The 25,788-nt window shown below is 54.0% G+C and overlaps 6 protein-coding genes across 6 annotated transcripts; 4 read left to right on the top strand and 2 right to left on the bottom strand.

Annotated features, from left to right (window-relative positions):
- Nucleotides 1–2,161: 2,161 nt before the first annotated feature.
- On the top strand, nucleotides 2,162–4,117 carry BU26DRAFT_611116 (uncharacterized protein; the record flags this gene model as incomplete). The annotated part of the gene is made up of 1 exon (XM_033836041.1): nucleotides 2,162–4,117. One exon carries the CDS (start codon nucleotides 2,162–2,164, stop codon nucleotides 4,115–4,117), a length of 1,956 nt encoding a protein of 651 aa, XP_033676290.1.
- Nucleotides 4,118–4,143: 26 nt separating this feature from the next.
- Nucleotides 4,144–6,420, bottom strand: BU26DRAFT_441122 (uncharacterized protein; the record flags this gene model as incomplete). Its single annotated transcript, XM_033824439.1, has 5 exons — nucleotides 4,144–4,460; nucleotides 4,519–4,716; nucleotides 4,794–4,974; nucleotides 5,042–5,650; nucleotides 5,719–6,420. 5 exons carry the CDS (start codon nucleotides 6,418–6,420, stop codon nucleotides 4,144–4,146), a joined length of 2,007 nt encoding a protein of 668 aa, XP_033676289.1.
- A 2,945-nt stretch (nucleotides 6,421–9,365) lies between these two features.
- Nucleotides 9,366–10,456, bottom strand: BU26DRAFT_544603 (kinase-like protein; the record flags this gene model as incomplete). The annotated part of the gene is made up of 3 exons (XM_033831746.1): nucleotides 9,366–9,725; nucleotides 9,777–10,293; nucleotides 10,356–10,456. 3 exons carry the CDS (start codon nucleotides 10,454–10,456, stop codon nucleotides 9,366–9,368), a joined length of 978 nt encoding a protein of 325 aa, XP_033676288.1.
- Nucleotides 10,457–11,260: 804 nt separating this feature from the next.
- On the top strand, nucleotides 11,261–11,907 carry BU26DRAFT_184193 (uncharacterized protein). Its single transcript, XM_033820426.1, has 2 exons — nucleotides 11,261–11,767; nucleotides 11,836–11,907. Exons 1-2 carry the CDS (start codon nucleotides 11,443–11,445, stop codon nucleotides 11,859–11,861), a joined length of 351 nt encoding a protein of 116 aa, XP_033676287.1. The 5' UTR covers nucleotides 11,261–11,442; the 3' UTR covers nucleotides 11,862–11,907.
- Nucleotides 11,908–16,528: 4,621 nt separating this feature from the next.
- Nucleotides 16,529–17,866, top strand: BU26DRAFT_184190 (uncharacterized protein). Its single transcript, XM_033820425.1, has one exon. It carries the CDS (start codon nucleotides 16,829–16,831, stop codon nucleotides 17,786–17,788), a length of 960 nt encoding a protein of 319 aa, XP_033676286.1. The 5' UTR covers nucleotides 16,529–16,828; the 3' UTR covers nucleotides 17,789–17,866.
- Nucleotides 17,867–18,246: 380 nt separating this feature from the next.
- On the top strand, nucleotides 18,247–24,458 carry BU26DRAFT_611112 (uncharacterized protein; the record flags this gene model as incomplete). The annotated part of the gene is made up of 3 exons (XM_033836040.1): nucleotides 18,247–18,919; nucleotides 19,015–21,801; nucleotides 22,562–24,458. The coding sequence occupies 3 exons, from the start codon at nucleotides 18,247–18,249 to the stop codon at nucleotides 24,286–24,288; spliced, it is 5,187 nt and encodes a 1,728-aa protein (XP_033676285.1). The 3' UTR covers nucleotides 24,289–24,458.
- Nucleotides 24,459–25,788: the final 1,330 nt, after the last annotated feature.

Below are 25,788 nucleotides of genomic sequence, written 5' to 3'. Positions count from 1 at the left end.
CTTTTCGCCCTCCAGATGTGAACCAGCGACCGATTGTGCTCGTCGAGTCTTCGCGGTCCAAAAAGTCAGGCGTCTCGGTCCAAAAGCCGCCTGAGACTTCACCTACCACCATCGCTTCCCAGTCAGGCGACGACCATCGCACCCCTCCGGGCCCCGAGCAGCTTCCCCAGGAGCCGTGCCGGGAAAGCCCACAACTCGCCTACGCTGAACATGCTGAATATGCCTTCACTGAACAAGGCCACGGAGTCGTGGCCGGAAAGCGCCACAAGTTCATCCGCTGCGAGGATGAGCCCATCAGGATTCCCGGGGCCATCCAGTCGCATGGCATGCTCGTCGGCCTTGAGCGTATCCAGGCAGATTGTAGCACTCGCTACCTTTGTCGCGTGGTGAGCGAGAATGCCGAGGCCGTTTGCAAGTACGCACCTCCTGTTCTTTTCGGCATGGAGGACTTCTCGCTCGTGTTCCCGGCCCACCAGCGTCTGATCTTCCAGAACCATGCACATACAGTTATCACTTCGTTCAACAACACGTCCCAGTCGGCCGAACCCCGCGTCTTCTCAATTGGCTTCATGGATGCTGGCGGATACATCGTCCCCGCCTGGTGTGCAATGCACTTCGTTGGAAGCGAGCATAACCTTCTCGTCTGCGAATTCGAGCTAGAGGACAGCTTGGGCATCAATCCGACGTTGGTGGACGACCTCCCATCTACTCCATACAATACGCTTTCTTCTGCCCCTGAAGACGCAACCTCAAGCTTCATCAAGAAGAGTGAGGCTCTCAATCTCGCCGCCCAGGCGGCTAACATGTTCCAGGGAGAGGGTAGAACTATGGAAGTTGTCAATGCCATGTCCAACATCCAGCAACAATTGTCTTCGAAGGATGATATTCAAGAGCTCCTAGATACCATCGTCGGTCTCGTCCAGGACCTGGCCGGTTTCCATCGGTGCATGGTTTATCGCTTCGACGCCGAGCACAACGGTGAAGTCGTCTCAGAGCTCCTCAATCCGCAAGCTAGCTCCGATATTTACAAGGGCCTCCACTTCCCAGCCAGCGACATCCCAAAACAAGCAAGAGATTTATACAAGATCAACAAGGTGCGGGTTCTTTTTGATAGAGACCAACCTCCGAGTCGATTGATTTGCAGAAGCGTCGCAGACCTGGGCTCACCGTTGGACCTCACGCATTCCTATCTCCGAGCCATGTCCCCTGTTCATCTCAGATATCTGGGGAACATGGGTGTGAGGTCAACCATGAGCGTTTCGTTGGACTACAAGAACGAGTTGTGGGGACTCATTTGCTGCCACTCATATGGCCCAACCGGGGCCCGCGTTGCCTTTCCCGTCCGCGAATTATGCTACTGGGTCAGCCTTTGCGCATCGAATTGTCTCGAAAAACTGCTCAACGCCGAGAGGCTCAAAGCCAGAGACACCTTGTTAGCCCTGCACCTCGATATCTCACCTCGCGCATACATCTCAGCGTCCTCGGAAGACCTTTTGCGACTATTCGGGGCCGACTTCGGTTTTCTGGTCGTTCAGGGAGAAGCACGTACAATCGGCAAGCTCTCATCCTACCTCGAGGCGGTGACACTGCTGAGATACGCGTACTTCCGAAGCTTTGACAAGACGTTTGCAACAACGAATGTGACCCGAGACTTCTCAGACCTAATGTATGAGCCAGGTTTCCACCATATCGCCGGACTTCTCCACATCCCGCTTTCACAGGACAGTGGTGACTTTATCCTCCTCTTCAGGAAATGTCAGATCACAGAGGTTCATTGGGCAGGCAACCCAAACATGTCCAAGGTAGCACCGCTAGAACCAAGGGACAGCTTCACTAAGTGGACCGAGACTGTCAAAGGGACCTGTGCGCCCTGGAGCAAGGAGCATCGTATATCTACTCCACTTTAACCTTGTTGCTACAAGTACTAACCGATGAGCATAGATGAGGCCGCCGCCATGACGAGACTCGTATACGGGAATTTTATCCGCGTCTGGCGTGAAAAAGAGGCAGCTATGCAAGAGTCGCGCATGAAGCGCTTGCTTTTGCTGAATCTCTCCCATGAAGGCAAGGCACCCATCATGCAACCAGGCGAATGCTAGCTAACTATGGACAACAATGAACAGTGCGCACCCCTCTCAATGCTGTTATCAACTACCTCGAGATGGCCCTCGAGAAACCTCTAGACAAGGCAACCAAAGATATTCTGACGCAGTCCCACTCTGCTTCCAAATCGCTTATATATGTCATCTACGACCTGCTTCACCTTACTGGTGGTGGGAGACAGCCAACTCCTCTTCTCGTCCATGCTGTTTTCGATATCGGAAAGGGCCTTCAGACGACCCTGGATCAGCTCCGAGGATACGCCGGCCAGAAGTCTCTGAGCTTCGGCGTCGTTAAAGACCTAGAATTTCCCCAATATGTCTATGGAGACCTTCCCAGGCTCCAGCAAGCAGTCTCTACGCTTGTCCAAAACGCGGTGCAAAGGACTGAAACTGGTGGCGTCATTGTTCGCCTTGGCTTGCTGTCAGCTACTGAGAAGAATTGCGTTATTCAGGTTACTGTTCAGGACACTGGAAATGGCATGTCTGAGCGTCGATTAGACGACCTCTTTGAAGAGTTTGAGCAATTACCCGATGAAGACATGTCCCAAGAGGCGTCGCCGGTGGAGGAGAGAAACCCCGTGCAATCGGAATGTGGCGATCTGCCCCAATTGAATGTAGGGCTCGCCTTGCTAGCCAGGTATATAAAGCACTCTGGTGGCCAGATTCGGGGCAAATCCGTTATTGGCAGAGGGTCGACTTTTGCCATAGAGGTACCTCTGCAAATTGCCAGCGCATCGGCGGCTCAATCTCTGTCCCGTTCGTCCACGTCAAGTTCGAAATCAGGGGAGACAAGCAGGGCAGCTGCAATTCCTGGAGCTTCCAAGCATTCAGGGATAAGCTCCATGGAAACGCCGCCGGCTCTTACAGAGTTCCACTCGCACCTTGACCCGAGTAGACGCCAAAGCGAGGAATCACGCCCCAGTAACCTTCGTTTGTATCAACCGTCTGCGCTTCCGGAGGAGGTTCTGCAATCTCAAGCAATCTCGCGTGCACATCATACACCACCGAAAAACAGACTCACAATCCTCATTGCTGACGACAACTCCGTCAATCTGTCTATCCTGCAGCGAAGGTTGAACAAGATGGGTCATGAAGTTAAGACAAGCCGCGATGGAAAAGAGTGCTTCGAGGCGTTCCAGAAACATTGCGGCGAGGTGGACATGGTGTTGATGGATCTGAATGTGGGTCAGTGCCGCCCACAGCTGATCGTTGCTGATTCCCGAACGCAGATGCCTCTTGTCGATGGCAAACAAGCGACACTGATGATACGCGCATTTGAGCGCACTGAGCGACCCCCCGATTCCTCCCCCCAGCAGAGGCAGGACCGTAGACTTCCCCTGTCCCAGCCGGACGAAAGGGCACCCTATCTCCCACAAAAGGCTTCCAGCTGCGCTGCCGAGCCTTTACCGCCAAGATCAGCGGAGCTGGCTGCACCGGCCCTACTTCCTCCCGACTTATCTTCGCTCGCAATCTCGCATCCATCGCAGCTATCAGGTGTCCGCCCATCCATGTCGCCACCTCTGACAAATGCTAATACCTTAGACGTGGGCCGGCCTTCCGAGCAAACATCCTACTTCCCTCCAGTGGAAGGTACGCCCCCGACTTCAGAAGCATCGTCTACTAGACCAGGTACTACATCTCCCCTCTCTGTCACTACTGGATCTACGTCGCACATATCATACTTAGCCCTACACAATGTAGTTGCTGCACAAGGATCCACCACCTCGTTCGTGCCCCAAGCTCCATCACCAGAGCTTGTGCCGCTTGCTCGCACGGCTGGCCATACACCCATCTTCGCCGTCTCAGCCAGTCTGGACCAACACTCGCAGGAGTCGCTGCAGGCTGTGGGGTTCGATGGGTGGCTGTCTCAGCCAATTGACTTCAGGCGGTTGAGCCTTGTTCTCGAGGGAACGGCAAACATGGAGTTTAGGGCGCAGGCTACATGTGTGCTTGACGACTTCAAGAACGGCGGATGGTTTATTCTCCCAAGAAATTCGCACCCAAAGCAAAGCTAGAAGGTAAAATACAGGCAGTATTCTCTTTAAGAGCTCGTGGCAACGACAGACCCTGTGAACCACGCACCACCGTCATTGCACTCCTCGAGGATGTCGTTGTTTCTGGCCTGGTAGTAAAACCTGATCCTTTGTCCGTTGTCCCACTGGATGATCGACGACCTTGTGCCCCTAGGTAGCAGCGTAAGGACGGTGCCAGCGGACACCCAAGATCCGTTTTTCCATTCGTAGCCCACAATATTCTGGGAGCTGTCATGCCAGTACACGCGCAGGTACACACCCGAATTATACCACCCGATAGCGCTGATGGAAGAGTGTCGTGGTACTTTGTCAGTGCTGAAACCACCTGCGCTAATGTCAAAAATGATGACCAGGAAATTACCAAGGAAGTGGGTTACTCTTACCAGCATACCAATTGGATGGATCCCAGCATTGCTCTCTCAAGGTCAGATCGGGGGCTTGATAGTACACACGCAGGTGTATGCCATTATCAGACCAGCCTGCCACCGCTATGGTCGAGCCTGTACGAGCCGTTGGCAGGATATGTCCTCGAGTCCACGAGCTGTCGTGGCAGAATTCCTGGATTTCGTCGGAAGTAGATTCTTTAGTCGGGTTAGAGCCTAGCTGTGGAGTTGAGAAGATTTTAAAGATTAAAAAAAGGGGGGGGAAAAGCCCCTACCTTGGCAGTAGACGCGAATCTGTGATCCATTCTTCCATTGGATAGCGGCAATAGACGTATTGGGAGCACCGCGGACTCGGAGGTTGTTCAAGTCGCCGGTATACCAACTGCCCTGGGCATTGGCAGACGAGTAACACCACTCCTGAAGCATGTCATCCTGGGAAAGGCAATATATGCGGATCTGTCCATGGCCGTCAATAATCATCTCCCATTTCTCCTGCATATGTGATTGTCATGTTTCCACTAACCTCTTTGCCACTGTTCCAAGTAATAACAGCCAAGGGTGTGAAACGCTTGGCTTTGAACATGCCGGCATTGCTGGCGGCCCATGCGCCATCGTGTGCAGACTGACGAATGCCCCCCTGGATATCCTGGTAATACACGCAACATTTTCCAGATGATGGCGTGGTAGAGACAACGGAGCTGCCGGGCAGGAGCCAAGTAGGACCGTCAATAGTGATAGGGTAGTCCCACCAGTGGCTTCCCATACACTCATTATGCGTGCCTGCGAAAGTCCAGTCGGACGCAATGAATTCCCACTTGCGGCGATCCGTGATTGGTTTGCGCCTTTCGAGGGTGCCATTGTTCAGTCGAAAGAGGGGTGCAAGCACCTGCGTGGAGGCGTTTGCCGACTCCAGCGTTGGTGCGTGGTCCCATGCTTTGTACGCAGCCGGTTTCTGCTTGGACTTCCACGCATTGTAGATCTCATCCGCTGAAGCTTGTACCGCTGCGAGGCACCGGTTTTTGTTGTCTTCGTTCGCGTTGTCGAGAGCACGCTTGTCACCGTAGCAGGTCCAAGCTTCACCCTTTGGATTCTTGACGGAAAGGCCGATTGCACAGTCTTCATCATGCATGTCCTACAAAAACGTATGAAAAGTCAACACGCGCACTTTGCACTTGATAAAGTCAGACAGGAAACACCTACCTTGGCACACAAATCAGGCCAGGGATTTACCATCCAGCCCGAGTGGCAATCACGGCGTGGGGTTCTCAGGTGGCCAGCGGAGAAGGAGTCCTCGAGGAAGTGATCTGCAAAGGCGTTCAAGGCATAAGCTAGGTCTAAATCTCCGTTACTCTTGACGGCCTCCTCAATGGCGACTGCATGTCCGGCATTGTACGTGGTACGGGCATCGGCTCCGAAGTGGTCGAAGTTAATCTTGGCCAGGCCCAGGTAAGTAGGCCCGAGTCTGTATACGATTCGCCATGAAGTAATTTTTTGAAGCGCCTTCCATTCGTCTGCTGGTAGCTTGCTGTACGCAATAGAAGGGTCTTCGTGCTTGCGGAGCGCCTCATTGACCGCATCAACCTCTTCCTGCAAGGCACCAAGAATTGCCAATGCCTCGCCTGGTTGGAGACCCGAGGGATCGGCCAGAGTCTTGAATGCTGCCATGAACCGGCTGCGCTGTTCTTCCTGGGTGGAGCCGTCGCTTATGGGATCATTAGTTCCGTAGAAGTCACCGCCGAGCCCATTGATTTCGCCGTAGGTGAGATTGAGGGCGTTACTGAGCTTGAAGGGGTAGTCCTTGGCTAGCTGAGTGGTTCCATCAGAGAGAGTAAGCGTGATCGCGTTGCCAAAAAAGCTGTGCTCGGCGTATTCGAAGCCTTTTATTGTCAAAGAGAAATACATAGGCTTCAGCCCCATTATAACGTACCAAGGCGATCCTTCTTTTTGGATTCCGGCAGGGCAACTGGGAAGGCGCCGTGGCTGAAGGTGATCGCTGTGGTTGCTGGGATCATAGAGTCACTCCTATCATCTGTAAGCTGAAAGAAACTGTGTTCACTCGGAGAGAGTTCACATACTTCATGAGCGGAGCAAGTGGGCGGACATCAGAACAAGCTAGACTGTTTGTCAAAGCCATATCCTCCATCGCATCAAGAGTCGACACGGCCAGCGCCTTGGAGAGGGGCGAAGTACTGTTGGTGTAGTATGAGACACTAGAGATGAGCCCGAAAAGTCTCTTGTTGAAGGAATGGAACAATTGATAGCCGAAGAAGATTCCGTATCGATCGCCTTGATCCCAAATTGCGATGTTGAAGCAAGGTGTGACGAAAGTTCCCCGGAGAGAGAGTCTATCCTCACTGCCCCATTCACCACTAGCGGTTCGGGTGTTGAACACAATGTCATTGGTACCCTGGCGCAGTGACACATGAAGTAGGTAGTCTCCATTGTTGTTGAGAAAGTTAATCCTGGTATTATCGCCGCTGATCGAGACATCCGGATCCCACGAATCTGACTGGATAACAACGATACCGCCGGGTTCGACGGGTCGTTGCAGCTGCACACTATCATTCAATGGAAGGAGGGACGACATGCCGAATTGACCCATCAGGGAACCACACGCGTGGATGGAAGCTGAACCTGGAAGAGGTGAATTTGTGGAGGGAAGGGTGTTTGTTGCGAGGTGCACAGGATGCTAATTGACCGAAGAGCACACCTGGGCAGCTTTCGACCCATATATCGTGCGCACAGTAGGACAGAGGGTGAGAGGAGGTGTGTGCGAAAAATCAGGGGAGTGGAGAAGATGGACAATCTTGGATATTAGAGACGACGTGATCAGGGAATGGGCAGAGTTTAAAAGCTGGAGAGGATGGGAAATGTCGTGATTTAGATGCGCTAAGGCAAATCAATTTACGTAAGTAGAGAAGGCGGACAAATTACACAAATCGGGAAGAATGATAAGATCGAAAATGTGGTGCGAGGTAGGCTTCCGCGCGAAAGGTTCAAAATAACCTATCAACACCGCCCACATGTCCACGATCGTTCGTGAGGTTCTTGGTATGCAGTGGAACCAGCTTAAAGCATGGGCCAACGCGTTGTTAACCCAATACCGTCAAGGATGCAGGTAAGACAGTTGACCGTAGAAGATTAGCGCGAAGCACCGCTCCCGCTGGACGTACGAGACAGGTTACGACCGAATCAATCTCATAATTAAACTAGGTGCGATGAGGAGGGTGCAAGGCGCGGCTGTATAGCTGTTTACTACGACCATTAGCTGCGGTGGTATTGGTAGGTGTAGTAGCCGCTTTTGGACATGGCTTTCCGTCACCGGTCTCATAGCGTTCGCGCTTCATGCTGGCCAGCACGAGATCCGGAGCTTGAGAGCTCTTGTCTTGCAAGGCCCCGCACAATCACTTCCAAGATACCGCTGGGTTTGTACCACGAGTCGCCGATCTCGATCCCCGACGCATAATAGCCTTTGTCGATCAAGGCGAGTCTCAGCACTATCTGCACTCTCCTGACCTAGCTCCGCACAGACTCAATAGAATCCTCACCACCAGCTAGAAGATGGAAAAGGGGCTCGAACTCTATAGGTCCCAGAATGTCCGAAGGTAAAACGGTTATGGAGTTACCTTCCCCATCAAAGTAAGGTACCGTTGTAGAGCCATCAACTGGCGACGCCCATACGGTTAGTTGCTGCGCTCCTTCGCGAGGTCGTCCCAAGCGCACTTTGCCCCTGCGGAAGCCAATAGTCTCATACGCTCAGTCCACTGAGCACATGTGGAACTAGAGCTCTGCCAGGATAGCATCCCGAAGTAGTTTGACGTAGCGTTTTGTGAAGGCCTCATTTGCTGCATTTGGAGTGATTTGGCGCGAGTCCGCCTCCAATCTAGTGCCTGGCAGCCGAAAGGGTTAGCAGCCTGATGAAATAGGGTAGGTAAAAGACTGGCCTTCGCTGTTGGCCTTGGGTAGCTGCATAGGAGAGCCGGGGACAAGGTTATTGTGTGCCGGACCTGCGAGGGGAGATGATTTGTCTGTTGCTTCGGTTTCCTGTACTCTAGTATTTGAGAGCCACCCTGAATCCGGCTCAGGTCTCGCATTTCGGCGTATGGATCCTAGAATGGCAGGTGTGGTCGTGTGGAGGTCCCGTTTGGATAGTGCCCAATCATGAAAGCCAGCATCAAGCAGAACCCACCTCGCGAACGTCGTTGCTCTCCGGTCCTAGAGGTGCCGCATTCTCTAAAGTGAATTTACCGACATTCCGCCCTGGAACTGGAATTGCTGGCGGCATCAACCCGCATTCTGCTTAACAGCCTCGCCCGTCTTCTTCAAGCTTGTTGGCGCATCTTTTTGCACCTACAGTTTGACCAGCTAGAAGCGTTTCCGTAATCAGTTTCAACGTTCTCGTCAATGTATTTGCTAAATGGACTCACCTGCAACCGCGACGGCTTGTTAAAGTCTTCTCTCTGGAACAGCTTCCCAAGTTCCCGCCTAGTCTTGACTTGATGCGTCTGAGCCCTGCCCTCAGCGTCGAACGCCTTCGGCAGCACAGTGTAATTCCAACTTTTGATGTCATTGTACGACGCTTCCCATCCGTGTACATATCTCTCGACCGTGTATCCTTGGTTGCAGATGATGAATATGATCGGTGTCAATTCGTACTGAAGCATCGAGCCTATGAGGCAGCGGTCAGGAGCGTTAACACGAAGGTAGATGGCTCAAGAAACCGATTTCAACCTCGGACACAGCAGCGAGCTGATGACGGATAGCGACTTCTACATTGATGCCGACTTGGGGGCATGAATTCTCGATTTCTCATCGCATCTACCCTGGCAGCCACCTCCAATAGTTATTCAAGCAGCCTCCTGCCACCATCGATGCGTCAAGACTTGGCCTATCGTTGTTCTAGCCGTCGGGTCTGGATTTGTCATTCCAGATATCATGTTTTGTGCGTTAGGACCAAGCTCCTTCCCCCACCGCTCGAACCTTAGTTCAGGCTGTTCCTTAACGGCCTCCTCAGCTACTTCTGACGCTCCCTTCAGAGCGTTACACCAATCGTCGCTGTTGATTTGCTTGAGGAGCCCTTCGGGTGCTGGCCCAAAATAGGAAAAGTGTCGAATCAGGATCTCTTGTTCCGGTCTTATACCGCTCCTTGCTAGCTCTTGGTAATCGTTTAAGAGCAGGAAATCGCCGCCCCCCAGAGTATATATGCACTGTAAACAGAGCTTAGCACGAATTCTTGAACTGGAACATGGCTCACTTACCACTAGTCCAAACGAGAACACGTCTGACGCCTTTGTCACGCCCCTTCCGGTCTGTCCTTCTGGGCTTCGCCACATGGCATTCCCTATAGCATAAGGGGTCTGACGCGGCTCTCCACCTTCCGACTTGAAAGCGATATCAAAATCGCCCAGGGCCACATCGGTGACTATTTTGTTACCCTCTTTGTCACAAGTCCAATTGACCAAAATATTATCAGGCTTTACATCTGCCAAGATCGATTGATTAGTTAGAGGTCTAGAATGGTAATAATCTCTGGATTGCGGAGTGTGTACCGATCGCAAGATTTTCTTTCGTTGCGCCAGAGGCAAGTCCGAATCTTCCTGAACCAAGGCAAGAAGGGTGCCTCTGAAATAGGGATAGACTAAAATGCCTTCCTCTTGGTTGCAATCGATATGCATTCGAAGCCGACGGGAGCCTGCAAACTCGGCTGCGAGGCGTAGGGAGAGATCGTAGAACGGCCTTGGTACGCGCTTAAAGACAAAAGACTCGTTCTCGGACCTGAGTGGGATGGGTCAGAGATATGGCCAAGCTGTGAAAAAGGCATGGAGTATGAAACGTACTCGGCTTTGAAGACGCTGAGCTTATGGTCCTCGCAATGACGCTGCAGCGCCTCGCCCTGAACGTACACGCGGCCGGATTTGCCCACTACGGTGGATGCCATTCTGATGCTTGTACGGTAGGCAAGCCGACTGAAGGATGTATGGCAGGCAAGACGATTGAAAGGCATCGAAGAAGAAACGGGTCGCCAATGCAACGTTTTGATTTAAACGCCCTAAGCCTATATATAACTCTAGAGCCAGGTATGTTGCGGCGGAGCGGGAAAGAGCGCGCAGGCTTTTTAACAATATTTACTAGAGAGTAAGGGGCATGAAGGTAGTAGGCTATATAACAGAAATTAACTAGATATATAATACGCGCTCTTCTTAGAGGAAAGACGACAGGGAATCGATGGCTAAAGGGTGTTGGCGGCGAGGAAAGAGGGGGCCGAGCGCCGCTAGGCCGCTTCTGTGATGGTGCGTCCCGCGATTCAGAATATCCCGAGGACAAGACCTTGCGTCACACGTCGCCGCAGACGCCACATGCACTTCTTCTTCACACCAGGTACGGTCTCGCCTTGCGTATGCGACCCGTCAGCACCGGATTGTCTCGATCAGTGGACACTCTTCCTAGCGGTGTGCCATCTCAATTGCCTAGGACGCCCTCATGGTTCTCGGTTTCCAGGCATGTTCAGCAGGAAAAGTATCACCCCACGTTGCTTTTTGATCCGCAAAGACTCCCGCTAGATGCCCGGTCGCAATATCCATGAATGAACTTACCAGAAGGGCCTGCAAGAAAATTGAGGAATCCCGCACTCTATTTACCTACGTCGGTAAATCCGACATGTGCTCCAACTCACACAATCCGCCATTCAAACGATTCTCCCAAGCGGCCTCCTCATCCACAGAAATATTGCAGATCAAAAAGATACTAACATGCACCGCAATCCTCACCCTGGCATGCGCCCAGATGGTCGACCCACGGCTCTCATGCTCGTTATGGAACTCTTCCTTACACGTTCCTCCAACGACCAGGAGGGATGCCTCGAGATAGAGGTCCGCCGAAGCGACGACGAGGCTGATATGCGCGCGCATACACGCCGTGATTCCGATGCCCCAGCCCCTGTCATTCACGATGATCTGCTGCGACTGCGTAAAGCTTGCGCTGGCGCTGAACGGACCGACGCTGAAATCCACACCAATGCCGAAGCCTAGATCCAGCTTGATTTCAGGTTTGCCGGCCGTGCCGAGCGCAACGTCGAAAGCGCCTTTGCCAAGGGCGACGATGGGGCCAAAGCCTGTGGGTATCTTGATCGTGGCCCCCGCGTGCAGCGTGAGCAGGAAGCCAGACAGCGAGGTCCGCGAACTGAGGCTGAAGTCAAACGCTTCGACCACTTTCTCGACTGGCGGTCTTGACGCTTCGGGAATCTTCTTTAGTAAGTCTTCGCGATTCATTGACGTGCTCATCAGCAGAGCCCATTCATTCGTCATGCTAACTTTGAAGTGCGGCAGAAACTTCAGACTCTCTAAGAAGCTGATGACTTTCTGGACTTGCGCGAGCGCAGGACCGAATTTGTGCAGCGGCGCTGCGAGAAGTTTCGCTGGGTCGGTGTCGGGAAGGTCAATGTCGCCACTCCCGATAAGGCCTCCTAGCTTTGCAGCGTCGCTGCGCAGCTTCCCGACAACGATTGAGGCTTCTTTGCCGACCTCTTTCGCCGTGCTTGTAATCATCTTGACATTGGTAATATCCATTTTGGAGATGTTCTTCGATGTATTGATGACAAGGTTCAGCGCCGACTTGACGTCTTCGGACCCCTGTTGGACGTCTTTAACCGTCTGGATGACGGTTTGTACCGAAGCACTGTCGGCTAGCTCTCTCAAGCTCTCGATGTCAAGGTCTGCGCCTTTCAAGACGCCCTCGACGACCTTCTGAGGCTCGAAAGAGTAGCCGCCCGGTACTAGTCCAAGAAGTTGCTTCTGGATGGCGTCCTTGTTCGCCCAGTCTGGAATCACCGGCAGGCAGTGATCTCGCAGATTAGGGAATATGCCAGATGCCTTTCCCAACGCAAAGGAGTCTGCGAGGTAGACCTTCTCCGCCAATATTCCCGGAACATCTTGGACAAATGGAATCTCTGGGTTTGAGAAGAAGACGCGATGATCGGCCGCGCCGTGAACAATCCCATATGCGGTCGATGTCGCAGTGCCCAGCAGCTCTTTTGGTTCTTTGAGCAAGTACGAAGCAGTGTTCGCAGCCAGGTTTACCGTATGTTCTCCCATTCGCACGAGGGGACTCCCTTTGGCCATATCGACTACCTGCGGCAACATGTCCTCACTTGTCTTGGCTAGCGACCACTGACCCCCACCCTCAAATACCAACGAGCCCCATGCTGCTGCGACCGCCTTCCCTTCAGCAGTCGTGTCAACCGAAAGTGATGTGATCCTCTTTCGTTGACCAGATTTGCCGATTTGCACAGTGGCATCTATCCTGCCTCCTAATTTCAAATCATCAAGGACTGCCTTGTAGTCCGCTGGATTAGGAAAATTACTAGCGGCAGCAGCTGCAGCAGGAGCACGACCGGTACCGGGACCAGAAGGACCATCACCCCTCTCTAGGAATACGCATCCGTCTATGTCCCGTGCGGGAACCTTGCGCACTTCTCCGCCGTCCTCAATCTCGACCCAGCAATCGAACTTGGTTACGGATACCATTATTCCACCCGGGACCGGATACTGTGGTCTCACTTCCCTAATATTACGCACGTCGGTAACGCCCCTCACAACACCCGGATGCGTGATGATACCCGCATCGGGATAGAAGTATCGTCCATCGGACCTCGCTATCCACGGCCCTTCGTTCCGCACAACAACGCCACTATTCAGTCTCCGCACCTCGATCGTCTTATCGACTTTGACGGCAAAAGGAGCCATAATGCTCTGCAGGACTACCACTTCGCGCGCTGTACGGCCGTTCAGCACGTTCATCGATACGGCACTGATGCCAGTGCCGGTTACGACGCGCTTCCAGTCACTGAAGATGGACGCTCCGTATCCGGAGATGTCGAACCTTGTCAAAGGCACTTGCTCTTGCATGTCGTCCCGGAAAACGTTATCGGCCGGCTTCAGGACATTACTTAGGGTATCCTCCGGGGGCGGAATAGTCCCGGGCGGACTGCGGTCGTTCGTTTTGATAAGTGGGATGATCAACAGTGTCGTGATTCCAGGGAAGGAGGGGCTATTCAAATCGCCCGTATCCGGTCGGGGTGGGAACGGATTGATGAACCTTTTCGGTGTCGGCGGCGTAAACATGATCTGCGTCTGAGGCCGTAGAGCCGGTGGACGTGAAGCTGCGCCAGCATGCGCCTCCCCAGCAACCTCGAACGCAATTTTGGACACTGTGCCAGGATTCGGAGCCCAGATTGGTACCTCAGCCCCTGGGCTATTGTCCACAATCGCCAGGCCCGCCATGCCGAATGGTAATGAGAGACGGGAAGCAACAGTGGCCGGGGTAGCGCTATTATACGTTCCGACAATATCGTCCAGGGCCTCTTGCGGTGACGCAGGAACTAACCGCACGGATCGCGCCTCTTTCTCTCGCAGCGCTATCTGAGTGGTGGGTCCCGAGTATGGGAAATCATAGGTGGCCCCCAAACGCGTCGGAATCATGCTTAGGTCACGTACTTCCGTCACAGGCTCCCAATGCGTCGCCGGAAGTGCCATTGTGCGGATATTCGAACGCCTTCCACACAGCTTGAGATCGGATATCCCGAAATCCTCGAGCTCGGACAAGGCTGGAGCGACGTGAGTTATCGTCCTTTCGGCCGCCGGCTCGTAAGATAGTGTCCCAAAGACCACGCCAAGCTGTCCTTGGTTCGAGGATACATCCAGCAGGGTCGGGGGATGACAAAATGTGCCATCGCGGCCGGGCATGTAGTTCGGATAATGAACAACATAGCCGATGCCTCGGTCAGGTATCACTCCGCTTCCCACTTCTTCGCGAGCAAAGTTGGTGCGGCCCCAATACTGGCTGACGTTGGCAAACGAGGGATCATCCCGCTCTCTGCTGCGCTCTATCACTTTTGTCGACGTGAAGAATGCAGATAACAAACTCATGGAGAAGACCGAGGCAGTCGATTCCGTCCACTGGCTCGTCATGATGATGTGGCCCAATCCGTTCTTCTCGGCAGCTTGATCCACCGGTATCTCGAAGTTGGACACGTATGGATCCTGCAACATGGGGACGCTGTAGCGCATGAACGAGACAGCTATGCAGTGTCCGGAGACCATCGTCCCTGCCCGGTACTGGCCTTCGATCATCACGTTGTCGAGACGCTCTGCACGAATAAAAAGATTTTTGAGCGCATATGCAAGGATCTTCTCAGGCTGGTCGTTGACGGCCTGGATGTTAAGCGTAGCCTCCGAGGATCCAGGCGGCAGGAACCAACTCATCGTGTTCCAGCGATTTGCTGGCCAAGTCGAGCTGGTTATCGGAACGCGCTCGGCGTTGGCAGTGAGCGGTCGCTCGAGAGTGATGGCAAGGTTTGCATTGATCGTCCACGATTCCGCACCATCAGAGGTCGCCGCGTAGTAGAAGGGAATCTCGTCGGGTAGCCTAGCTGTCACGGAGCCTTGCGCCCTCGAAGAATCGCTTCCCGACTGCGCCAAGTTGACACTGTAGGGTTGTCCCAATGGCGACCTTCCTTTGCCACCAATAATCAACTGCGCATTCCGGATGTCGATAGTGTGCTTGCTAGCAATGACGGGTCGTGCCTCGCCTCTGACTCCAAGGCTGATCCCGGAGCCTATTGTAAATGAGAACCCCGTCGGGTTTGCCGCCTCAAAGAACGACGTTCCGTCCGAAGGCTTCACCAGTACCGTCCAATAAGCATCGGTAATGCTGCTATTGCCGCTGACATTCATGAGCCTGGACGATTCACCGCTGGGGTTGAACGTTGTCGCATCCAAATTCATCTTGAACTTCAACGTCGACAGGAACCAGTCGTACACCGCACTAGGAGAGGGCCCATTGAGCTTCAGGGGACAGCCCAGAATAGTCGCTTGACCTGTTCCGATGGATTCGAGAGTCGCCACACCTGGCGCGCCGCTCGCGGGTCTTGAAAAGCTAAATGTGACCGCGGTCACCGGATCAATAGAAAACAGACCATTGGACGACGCAGGCTCCGCTAAATCAAGACGTAGCGTAACCGACATCCCAGGCACAGGTGGCATCACCAAATCCCCCTTCGTAATTCGCAGCGCAAGAAACGTCCCAGGTGGCGCCTGACTCGCGATAGGATTCTGTTTCGTGAACAGGGCCCCTCGGATCCAAACGGTCCCGGGACCGAAGGCAATCTGAAATGGGGTCAGGTTTGTTGCAGGCGCCGCGGCGTACATATGCGGCCCTTCCGCACCGAGGCTGTAAGCCTTTGGCGCCAGAGGAGTAAAAACGTCTATGAAGACAGTCTTGCCGAAGTCATCCAAGAAAGGTCCATGGGACTTGCTTGGTTGCAGGCCAAAGGTGTCGTTTAGCCAGCTGGGCTTGTCGAAGTTGATGGCGGCACTGAGTGTGCGGCGCACCGCACGCGTTAATTGGGGTGGAGAGTTGGATGCCGGTTTTGCGGCATCGTAGGGAACAAATTGAGACGGAGAGATGGTGATATTGGACACTCGATATTTGATCCGGACGCCGAAGGTCTCCCGGTCCTGCCCAGTCGATATTGCTGAGACGATGGCTTTTCTGGCGGACAGGAGATCATTGTCGGTGCTGGGCGAGGTTGCTTTGAGATCACAGGTCAAGGCAATGAGCAGTTGTGCCGTTTCCCTCCACACGTTATCTGCCATGAGTCCGAGGTTGTATGAAAAAATTGTGGGGGTATTTGCTCTGAACAGCTCGCGACAAGGTTCCGTGCTGTGTTGTGCGCTGAGAATGAGAGGAGTAACAAATCAAGAACGAACTCTTCTTCGAATGGCGTGTTGGCGATCGCTCTCAGTGATCGAGCTAAATGTCGCTGAAGGATCGAAAGTTAGATGGGTGAAGGTTCAGCATTGGATATCGCTAGTGCCGGTGGATGATTATCTCCCAATCTCAATATGCGTCGAGAAAGAAACAAAGAAAATGCGCGCATCCGTCAACGCAGATGGTACGGCGCCATACGACCCCGCATTCCCTTGATCTGGGCAGCTGAAGTGAACCTGCAGATGTTGTAGGACTAGACCGACGCCACATCGAGCTGAGCTGTGCCATGTCAGAACAAGCGAGGAATAAGCGGGTCAAGCTCTCGCTCAGCCTTGAACGTCTGGGCAGCCTAGTGCAGTCTTAGTTAACAGGTAATAAGACGGTAGAAGACTTTGTCCGATAGTCTCCTTCTAACTCTCTTCCTGTCGTCCCATAAGTTGAGAGCTTTCCTGCATCTTTTCTAACAAGGCAACCTGAAAGCCACCAAAACCTGGTAATCCCATTACCAGTCTTCGGCAGCGACTCCAACATCGCATCCTCCAGAATGGGAGATCTCTTCCTAACCGCCCCCCGATTCTTCGGCAACGCCGAATTGAGAGACGTCCTGAATGGCCGCGGAACCCTAAAACGAGGCAGCCGCGGCGAAGCAGTAAAGCTCATCCAGCAAGCCTTCATCGACCTAGGCGAAGCAATGTCCGCCGGCGCCGACGGCATCTTCGGTCTCCAAACCCATGACGCAGTAGTCCGATTCCAGATGAGCAACGGCCTCACCGCGGACGGCATCATCGGCCGCAACACCATGAGCGTGTTGGACGCAACCATCGCAGCTCACGACAACAACAATCCCCCTCCACAGCCGCCACAGACCGTGTTGAAGAACGTGCGCTTCTGGATCAACGCTTTCGTCCCAGGACCCCAGCTGTCGGCTTACGCATTCCCCGCCCCCGGTCCGTCATCTGGCAAAAGCTACTTCAAGGAAGCGGGGATAATCAGCGGTGCATTTCTGGGAGATAACAGGAACTACTCTAGCGACCCGAATGCGCCCGCTCGGATGCACATGCTGGTCGATTTGATCAACTTGGACACGCCGGCGGCGGCAATGGTGATCCCGAACGACATCAAGTGCGCCGAGTACGTGGAAATCGACGCGGCGACTGGCGCGGTGATAGCGACCAAGCCTGCGTCGACGGCGAGGTGTCGGTTCTTCGACCTGCAGGTTGGTCCTGGGACGGGGTCGGTGATTACGCTCAGGTTTGAGGGCGCCGTGAATAACCCTCTTCAAGCTGGGTCGCTGGATATCGATATGAATGGGACTATTCGGATTGATCGGACTGCCCTGAATATCACGGTGGAGGCTAAGGTGGAGCCTTGGCCTGCTTTTGAGGCTTGGGTCTCGGGAAATGGAGGGCCTGCGAAGTTCGTTGCGCTGGGGGCTCCGACGCAACCCGGTGATCAGGCAGGGCAAGCAAATCGAGAGTTTACTGTAACGACTGGATTGCTCTGAAGGCCGGGTTTCGAGAGTCGCCTTTCGTTGATTGGTGCGTCTCGCATGTGCTATGTCATAGTGGCGGTCCTTTCAATGAAGAACTTCAGCTGCTGTTCTGGAATCCATTTTCATTCAGTCGGTGAAGCGTGTAGTGTCCATTCATGTGTCTCCACTATAAGCCGGCCCTGAATCCAGTGGACTGGCCCTAATGTACGGCCAAGCCCCGTGGCTGAACAAGCGTGGAAAAAAGCAACAACCACAGACTCTGGCCAGGGTCCACCCTGCAGGCGCTGTAGCCTTCACCCTGCTGCGTGCGGCTGAAATGGGTCGAGACTCACTGCAATCGGAGGTTCTAGCTGAAGAACCATGTTCTTGTTCCGGAAAGTCACGCACCTAGCTCACCATTAGCGTTGGAAAGACAAACCCATCTGAACGGCAAACACAGCACTCATGCTAACCCTCGAACTCGTCATACGATGGCTTCAGATCCCACCAAAGTGCTCATCCTCCCCTTCCTGCAAAGATGGGAGCAAGCGTCTTCGAAGCTTTCTCTCCGCATTCTGATCATACCCCGCGACCCCTTCATCATTCCCTTCGTTGAGGAAAACCCCAATTCCACAGCATTCTTCCCAAACGTCCAGTTCACCTTCAACATACGACTTCTCCCCAGCCTACAACAGCTGCCAACGCCGCAATCAGGAGAGACTGTCCAGACCGTTTCCCTCCCAGTTGACCCTCACTACTTGGAGGTATTCAAGAAGCTGCAAGAAAACTATGGAAGCATCATCGACAAAAGTCCCACTCGCATTGCCCGACCCGCCGGAGCGACCCCTTTACTGGTGAGAAAGCATCTTCCCGTCTCATATCGCGATGCAACCGGATATACGCCGACTGGGAGTGAGTTGTTCACGACGGACGACACATATTCGTGCGCGATGAAGAAATTGCAGCCCAAGGCGTGGGAGAAGTTCAAGGCGCGGCCATTCGCGCCATCCTGGGGAGAGCTGATCGCATCAATACTTCGGATCCCGGACTTTGGAGTGAAGGCGGGGCTTATTCGTGTCTTTGATATTTCTATTCCGGCAGCAAAGGCGGAGAATGGCGGCTATCTCTGGCTTGAACTCGATGGGCATACTTCGACTGTAATCGGTAAGTAAAATTGCGGGATAATACACCGAGGCGTATCGGGGATCTAAAACGCATTCGCGAATTGTGAAGGATTGGGCTAACTGTGTACTGCTTAGGCGTAAACGCCTCCTCGCCTGCGAAGACATATGCAACGCGCATTCCCGCTCTGAATGAGTCGAGAGATCTGTTCAGTCCCGTGCTTTTTCCCGTACAGGGCACAGCACCATCTGTCGAGTACGACAGCATCTCTCGAGAAGCCGGAGATTACTTGGACGGTTGGGTCAAGGCGGTTCATTGCGTGCAACCAACCAATGCACTCGTCACCAGCGAGCAGAAGAACGATTCCAGGCCCGTAAAAGATCTAGGAATACGCCTGGGGTGGGACGACGAGCAGGTCACCATCTGGGCGAACAGACAGATGAATCCGGACCCCGCGAAGCGTGGATACGACGAGTTCCCCTTGGGTGTTCACGGCTACCGGGTCGATGTGAAAGATGCCTCATCCAACTCGTGGTACTCCCTCAGTCGCGCCGAAGGGACCTTCGGCATTGAAGGAGCTGTCATTGGGGACATCACAAGTGAGCTCGGAGTGGATGTCCATCCGTTTAAGACAATGCTGGATGCTAAAGCTGACCCCAACTACTGGCTTCCAATGTACTTTGCAAATTGGGTCCAAACCTCCCTGGTAGGAATGGACCAGGACAGCATGGCTATTCTCGGAAGACAAATGCCCTCGTCAGGTGTGCATCGTGGGGTCGTGGATCCCGCTCTGCAACTCCGCTATGGGAAGTCGTACCAGTTCCGTGTTCGCCTCATGGATCATACAGGAGGAGGGCCTGCTATAGGGTCTACACCCTCAAATCTCGGAGCTAGTCCTAGTGCTGCGATCATTTTCCGTCGATGGATAAAGCCACTCACGCCAACCCTCGTTGGACCCATGCCCTCGCTCAAAGATGAGCATGGAGCCGAGAATATTCCCGAGGTAGCTCTTCTTGAGTTCAAGCGCCCCGCGATGTCGTACCCTGCATGCGTGTTCGCGGGGTTTCCGAACGCCGTTGCAGAACTGAAAAGAAAGGCAGCAGATATCGCAAGGCGTGTTGCGCAAATGCCGCCAGACTCAGCTGATTTCCTGCCAGAGCCCTCGCTTCCCGATCCAGATGTTGACCGGGTGGAAATCACTGTGTTAGTTCAGACAGTTCCGCAGGATCCGCTAGCATCAGATGGTCCATACATGATCCTGTACACCACCACACGCCGCTTCCCTGATGACTTCTCGGCGTCAGTCAAAGTGGCTGTGCAGTTCCAAGACTGCGCCGATATCTGGCACCCACCAGCGGCATGGAAGAGCACGGCGACTGAAGGACCAGTATTGCTCCCAAAGGCACGGACGATCAGGCTGCGCATCAATGCACTCTGCAGAGACGAGCCTAACGTCGAGAACCGGTACTTTGGGGAAGAGGACGTACGTCGGGGCCCGCAGCTTGTCATTCCATTGCGCAAAAACTCGGCATCGGAACAGAATCTCTTTGCACCAAACCCGCCCAGTTACACAATCAATGGCTTTTTCATGCAACCAGATTTGGACATGACGGCCAAGCTCGCGGCCGCGCTCGGCCTTCGCAATAGCAAGGATACAACGCTCCGAGCACGCGCGGGCAGGCGAGTCGTCTTCGCATGCGCGAGCAGTCTGCTTCATGTACTCGGACCTGATCGCGGAAGTCTTTCTTTCGCAACTCAAGCCGACCTAGCGCTCCGCTGGATTGTGGTCATACGGCTTACGCTGAGGCGTGATTGGTCTTGGGATGGGATGCCTTTGGATGGCATACGCGTATCGAGGGGTGGAACTGCCATTCTCTTCTTTGCTCCGACACACAGTGTAACCGAAGACGCCTTAGCTGCTTCACCGGACCGTTCAAGCAGCGACATCGTCATCGTCGATGTAATCGATCCGAACCCTCGTCCAGGCCAGAAACCGACCGAAATTAATCTTCAATACAAGATCGACGCCAATTTCCTCACTACTGCCACTGCCACCAGCGATGCACCCTTGGAGCTTTCAATCCGGCTACCAATCACCACCCCGCCGACCCAGGTCCCGGAGCTGGTCTCTGTGGGGGTTGCCATGAGCCCCTACGAACACGACCCGTCGTACAGCACAACGATGCCGCGGAAGAAGATGCTCTGGGTCGAATTTGCGTCACCGCTAGAGGACGATCAAGACCGGTACTTCTGCCGCGTGCTGAAATATGCTCCGGATCCGTTACTGGTGCCGTCGCAATACGACATCGAGGATAGTCAGGAGCCGGGCATGCCTCTGGATCCCGAAAGCGTTCGACAGATCGTACCGGGCCAGAGCTCAGACTTTGCAGGGCAGGACTCGATGCAGCAACTCATTCCCACGACCTCTCCCCTGCACTGGGTCCTGCCGCTGCCGATCGGGATAGCCGACGACAGCTTGGAGCTGCTTGGATTCTGGACCTATGAGTTGCGCGTCGGTCATTTTAATGACGAAACACACACGAGATGGTGCACTGCGCAGGGTCGATTCGGCGCGCCATTGCGGATAACTGGTGTGCAGCACCCACCGCCAACGTTGACCTGCTCCTTGAGCCGCGACGGAACATTCATAACTATATCGGCCCCATTTGCGAAGGCGGCGCATAACGGCAAGGTCCTAAAAGTGGGCATGCCGAAGACTAAAATATGGTTCCTCTTGTATGCACAGGTCGCGCAGGTTGATGGCGATGGTAAGCGCAATATCCTGCTTGATCGACGCGCGGGATCCAGCGGCGAAGGCGGAGTCGTCCCTTCGACAGCAAGATTCCGGGTTGAGGGTGACCATGAGCAGAATGGGTTGAATGTGCTCCTGGCCACGTACGGGCTGAAACGGGGGACGCCGTTGAGTATAATGGCGGTCGAATTGTTTGGCCAGCGAGATCGCGTTTGGGACCCGCTTGGCGGGGATCTTGGGCGGCAGAGAATATTGCGTACAAGCTGTCTCGTAGCAGTACCTAGCTTATGCGCCTGAGTAGTTTCTAAGATATAGATATAAAGTAAGTAATCTACTTAATATACTCTATACGTTCTTCCCTTTAGGCCCACAAGTACGGCGCTAGGGGCATTTCTACTTGTTCACTCAGCCTACTCAGGATATGCCTTGACAATTTTATCAGTATTCTCAGGGAGACTGCAGGCTAGAGGCGAAGCTTGCAGGCTACTTTTAAAGGTCAAGACCTGCCTGACCTCTCACACAGTAAGCTATATCGTCTTCAAAGAGTACCTGGATGATCTGAGAAAGAGATGGGAAGTAGCTCTGAAATCGCTGCGATCGTGCGTCCCGTAAACTCATACTGGCCCTCTCCCAGTCGGTTGATTCTAAAAACAGGCAAGGAGGAAGAAAAATCGAGGACACCACTCGCAAGCAATCGACTCACCCGTCTACCATGCGCGGCACGAGTCTATGCAGAGGGCGGGCCCTACGAGCTGCACCTACGCGTCAAGTTGAATCCACGCTCTGGGGGTAGTAAACGAGAATATGCTTCCCATAATTAAGCGAGGCATGTCTTAGATAGACAACGGTCGTTCTTTCAACCAGGCCGGGGTTCACTGCCAACGCCAACGCGCTTCGCGTCCAGCCTTGGTTGCTACCAATAACGTCGTCAGCTATTGCGAGTGGATACGGAGCAGCGCCGAGCCAATTGGGAGCTGTCGGCGGTCTGCACCCTGACCAACCACCCAACTTGCCCGCGCACGCCGCAGAGACGACGCCGCATCCCTCCGCTGCTTCCTCCGCTTCATCCTCCCCTTCATCCTCCATGGAGACGCCTCCTACGACGGTTGCTACGCCTGCTGCCTCTGTTTCCCCAGACGCCCACGCACCGCTGAAGCGCAAACGCGACGATAGCACCCAAACGTCTGCTAACGACGTGTATACGCCGCCTTCGAAGCAGCCGCGGACGGAGACGTGCGGCTGGTGCCACAGAGACTTTTCTGCCAGTCCGCTGCGCTCTTCCAGCGACCCGATTGCCCTCGCGCCGCAGCTAGACGCCCACGACGAGACCGGCGACAGCGAGGACGTCAACGACGACATGCGCTCCACCAGTGTCAAGCGCAAAGCATCCAGGAGTTCTCTCGCCGCAAGCGACACCGAATCCAAAGCTTCCTCGTCCGCAACCGCCGCGCATTACCGCACCAACGTCCTCACGAGAGCACGATGCTATGTGAGCTTCCGACGCATCCCCGAGCCGCTGCGTAGCTACATCGACGCTATCACAACACCTGCTCTTTCTCAGGAGCGGAAGACGCAGCTGGATGTCATTGCCGCGAAAGCCGTCGACGAATACATTGATGCTCTGGAAGCCTCAGCACCAGGCGAGGATGACTGCATTGCACCTTTGCAGGGTGCACTGAAGGCGATGGACCAGCATCGTCGTCTTCACTTGCCGACCAAGGACGACTGGAAGCCAGAGCTCAAGCCTGAGGTCCGGAAACCGCGGCTCAGCTTTGCGCCGGAAGCAGCCCCAGCGTTGCCGTCGAAACGCCACCAGCCGGCCACATCGCTGCCACTGGAGGATTCCACTGAATTGCCCGTTCCCTCATTGATTTCGGATATACCCGGGTCGTCTGAAAGCGACTCCATTTTCATGCCGCCGCCCCCGCCCCGCCGTCCGGCGTCTCCAGTCAAGGACAGTGACGTCAAGACCCCGCGTCCAGACATCACCGTTGGTTTGACCCGGGCTTTCGTCCATCAAAAGCTTGTCGATGCTCATATCCCTGGCATAGAAGATTGCACCGCAGCTGGCGAGTGGCTTGATGACCTCGGGACCTACGAGGGGCTCTGCTCCATGCCGACGGTGCGGGTTCACAACTTTCGCTTTCCGTTCCTCGTTCTTGAGGGCAAGTCGTACGCCACCGGTGGCGCAAGCGTCTACAACGCGCAGAACCAGGCCGTGGTTTCTGGAGCCTGTGGCCTCAAGATACTCCATCACTTGGAAACGCTGGCTCCCTCTCCAGATCCTCCTGCAGCCTCTGAACTCCCGCGCAGCGAGGTTCCTCCAACTCAGCCAGGACAACCTGACGAAGAAAGCGGTGCCTGCTCGGACGATGCGGCACAACCACTACCAGCCACCACTCCGCTCGTCTTCTCCATATGTACCCAAGGGCCCTCGTTAGAGCTCTGGGCACACTACACGACCGTCGTCGACAACGTCCGCACCTATAACATGTCTATCATAACAACAGGCTATGGGACACTGCCAAAACAGCTAGCACCATTCTTGGAGGCTTTAGAGGGTGTTATGCGTTGGGCCGCGACCGATTACATTGATCGAATCGTCTCCCGCATCGGATCTTATGCACGAGCAAGAGCATCAGAGCCAGAAGTTGCGTAAGGGGAATGTTTGATGTTGGTGGTTTTGCGGGTACGCTTCATGCCCGCCTCGCAACGTTGTCCCGCGGTCGGCCCTATCCCCTGAATCATTTTCACTCTCCAGCGCTATGAAGAGATTAGCTCATTCTTCATCATGCAGCGTATCTATTCTTCTCCTGGCGACTTTCGCACCTGAATCCTCCGCTTATATGCGTGTAATGCCCTCTTGACCGTCCGTGCTATGGATGATATATCAGCTATGGCTTGCCCCTTGTTCGAAATTCCCATGCATCACCACACCTGCTCGTGAAATGCTCCTCCTCTCATCTGCACGTGACCTCGTCACTCAGGTTTGTTTGAGCCAACACTGAGCTTGGGCTACCGGCGCCAGGCACAACGGCAGAGTAATGCTAGGAGAACGTGCATGCTCAAGAACAGTCTGGCGATGCGCTCGCAATCCGTCCTCCGTAATGTCCTGCTCAAGTCCCCCCGCTCTTCCTCCCCCCATGACGTGATACCTCTTCTGAATTCTCGTATCCTCCGTCCTACCGCACCCGCATATATATTCGCGCCATGCTATCCGTAAATACGGAAGCCCGCCTCTGCCGCTCCTGCAGGCTTCTCCTTGCCTTTGACTGACTAGCTGTGACAAGTTACAATGCGCTCTGCATTGAATACCGTCCCCAGCGGTCTTGTAGTTCGTTGGTGTAGTGCAAGGTTGCGATAAGAGCGTCTCCTGGACTGGTTTGATGATTAGATTTGTGGCACGGATGGATAAACCAGTGTGGTGAGACAAGGCAAGTAAGTCTATGGTGCGAAGCAGAGCTGGCCTGTTTGTGTGGAATATTAGCAGGCTCCAGTAGCGCGCGTATTGTCTGCAGCTAGAGTCGGCTCAGTCTTACAAACCATCTCGCGGGTAGAAAGATACTTACTACCAATCATGCCACTGACAGCTTTCTGCAAACGGGGGATGGGCGAAGAGCCTTTACACTGATCGTTATTGAGTACAATACTATTTAGTAATCCTCTAAGCGAAAGATCGAGTCTGAAGCGCTGTGTGGCACGCTGTGAGCAGGCCAAAGTCTCAGGCCGCTCACAATGTCATATATTTGCGGTACGCCGAAAGGCCGGCGGCGTACTTTAATCATTCGCGATCACGTAGAATGCGGGAGTAAAATACGGGTAGAGAGCCTCATTGATGAGTCACTGGAAATTCTCGTGATTATTGTTTCGCTGCGAATAATGGTCGAGCTGTTCGAATATTTTCTTATTAAGGCAATGCGATAGGTCCCTTTTCCTCACGCGAAATTCTCGTTAGACGCCTTCTCCCTCTTCCCCGTAGCCGCTCCTCGACAAGAGCAGAACAAAATGAACGCGGAAAGCATGGCTGAGTGCGTTGCACTAGCTCTACTGTAGGCCTGACTAGCTCGAGAATGTTTGGAGGCCAGCAAGAACTCATGATGCTTTTGAGAGATTCCGCGGAGGCCCACGAGCGCTTGCCATTGATCTCTCAACAATTCTG

This window comes from Trematosphaeria pertusa (assembly GCF_010094035.1).
Source record: "Trematosphaeria pertusa strain CBS 122368 unplaced genomic scaffold BU26scaffold_25, whole genome shotgun sequence".
NCBI classification, from domain to species: domain Eukaryota; kingdom Fungi; phylum Ascomycota; class Dothideomycetes; order Pleosporales; family Trematosphaeriaceae; genus Trematosphaeria; species Trematosphaeria pertusa.
This window is presented reverse-complemented; position numbering and strand designations above follow the sequence as displayed.

What these genes read in the sequence shown, in the direction of transcription:
- BU26DRAFT_184193 (XM_033820426.1), top strand. Translation starts at nt 11,443, where the DNA reads ATGCCCCAGCCCCTGTCATTCACGATGATCTGCTGCGACTGCGTAAAG. An exon ending in CGCTTCGGGAATCTTCTTTA is followed by an intron (nt 11,768 to 11,835) that starts GTAAGTCTTCGC and finishes CTAACTTTGAAG; the next exon opens with TGCGGCAGAAACTTCAGACT.
- BU26DRAFT_184190 (XM_033820425.1), top strand. Translation starts at nt 16,829, where the DNA reads ATGGGAGATCTCTTCCTAACCGCCCCCCGATTCTTCGGCAACGCCGAA.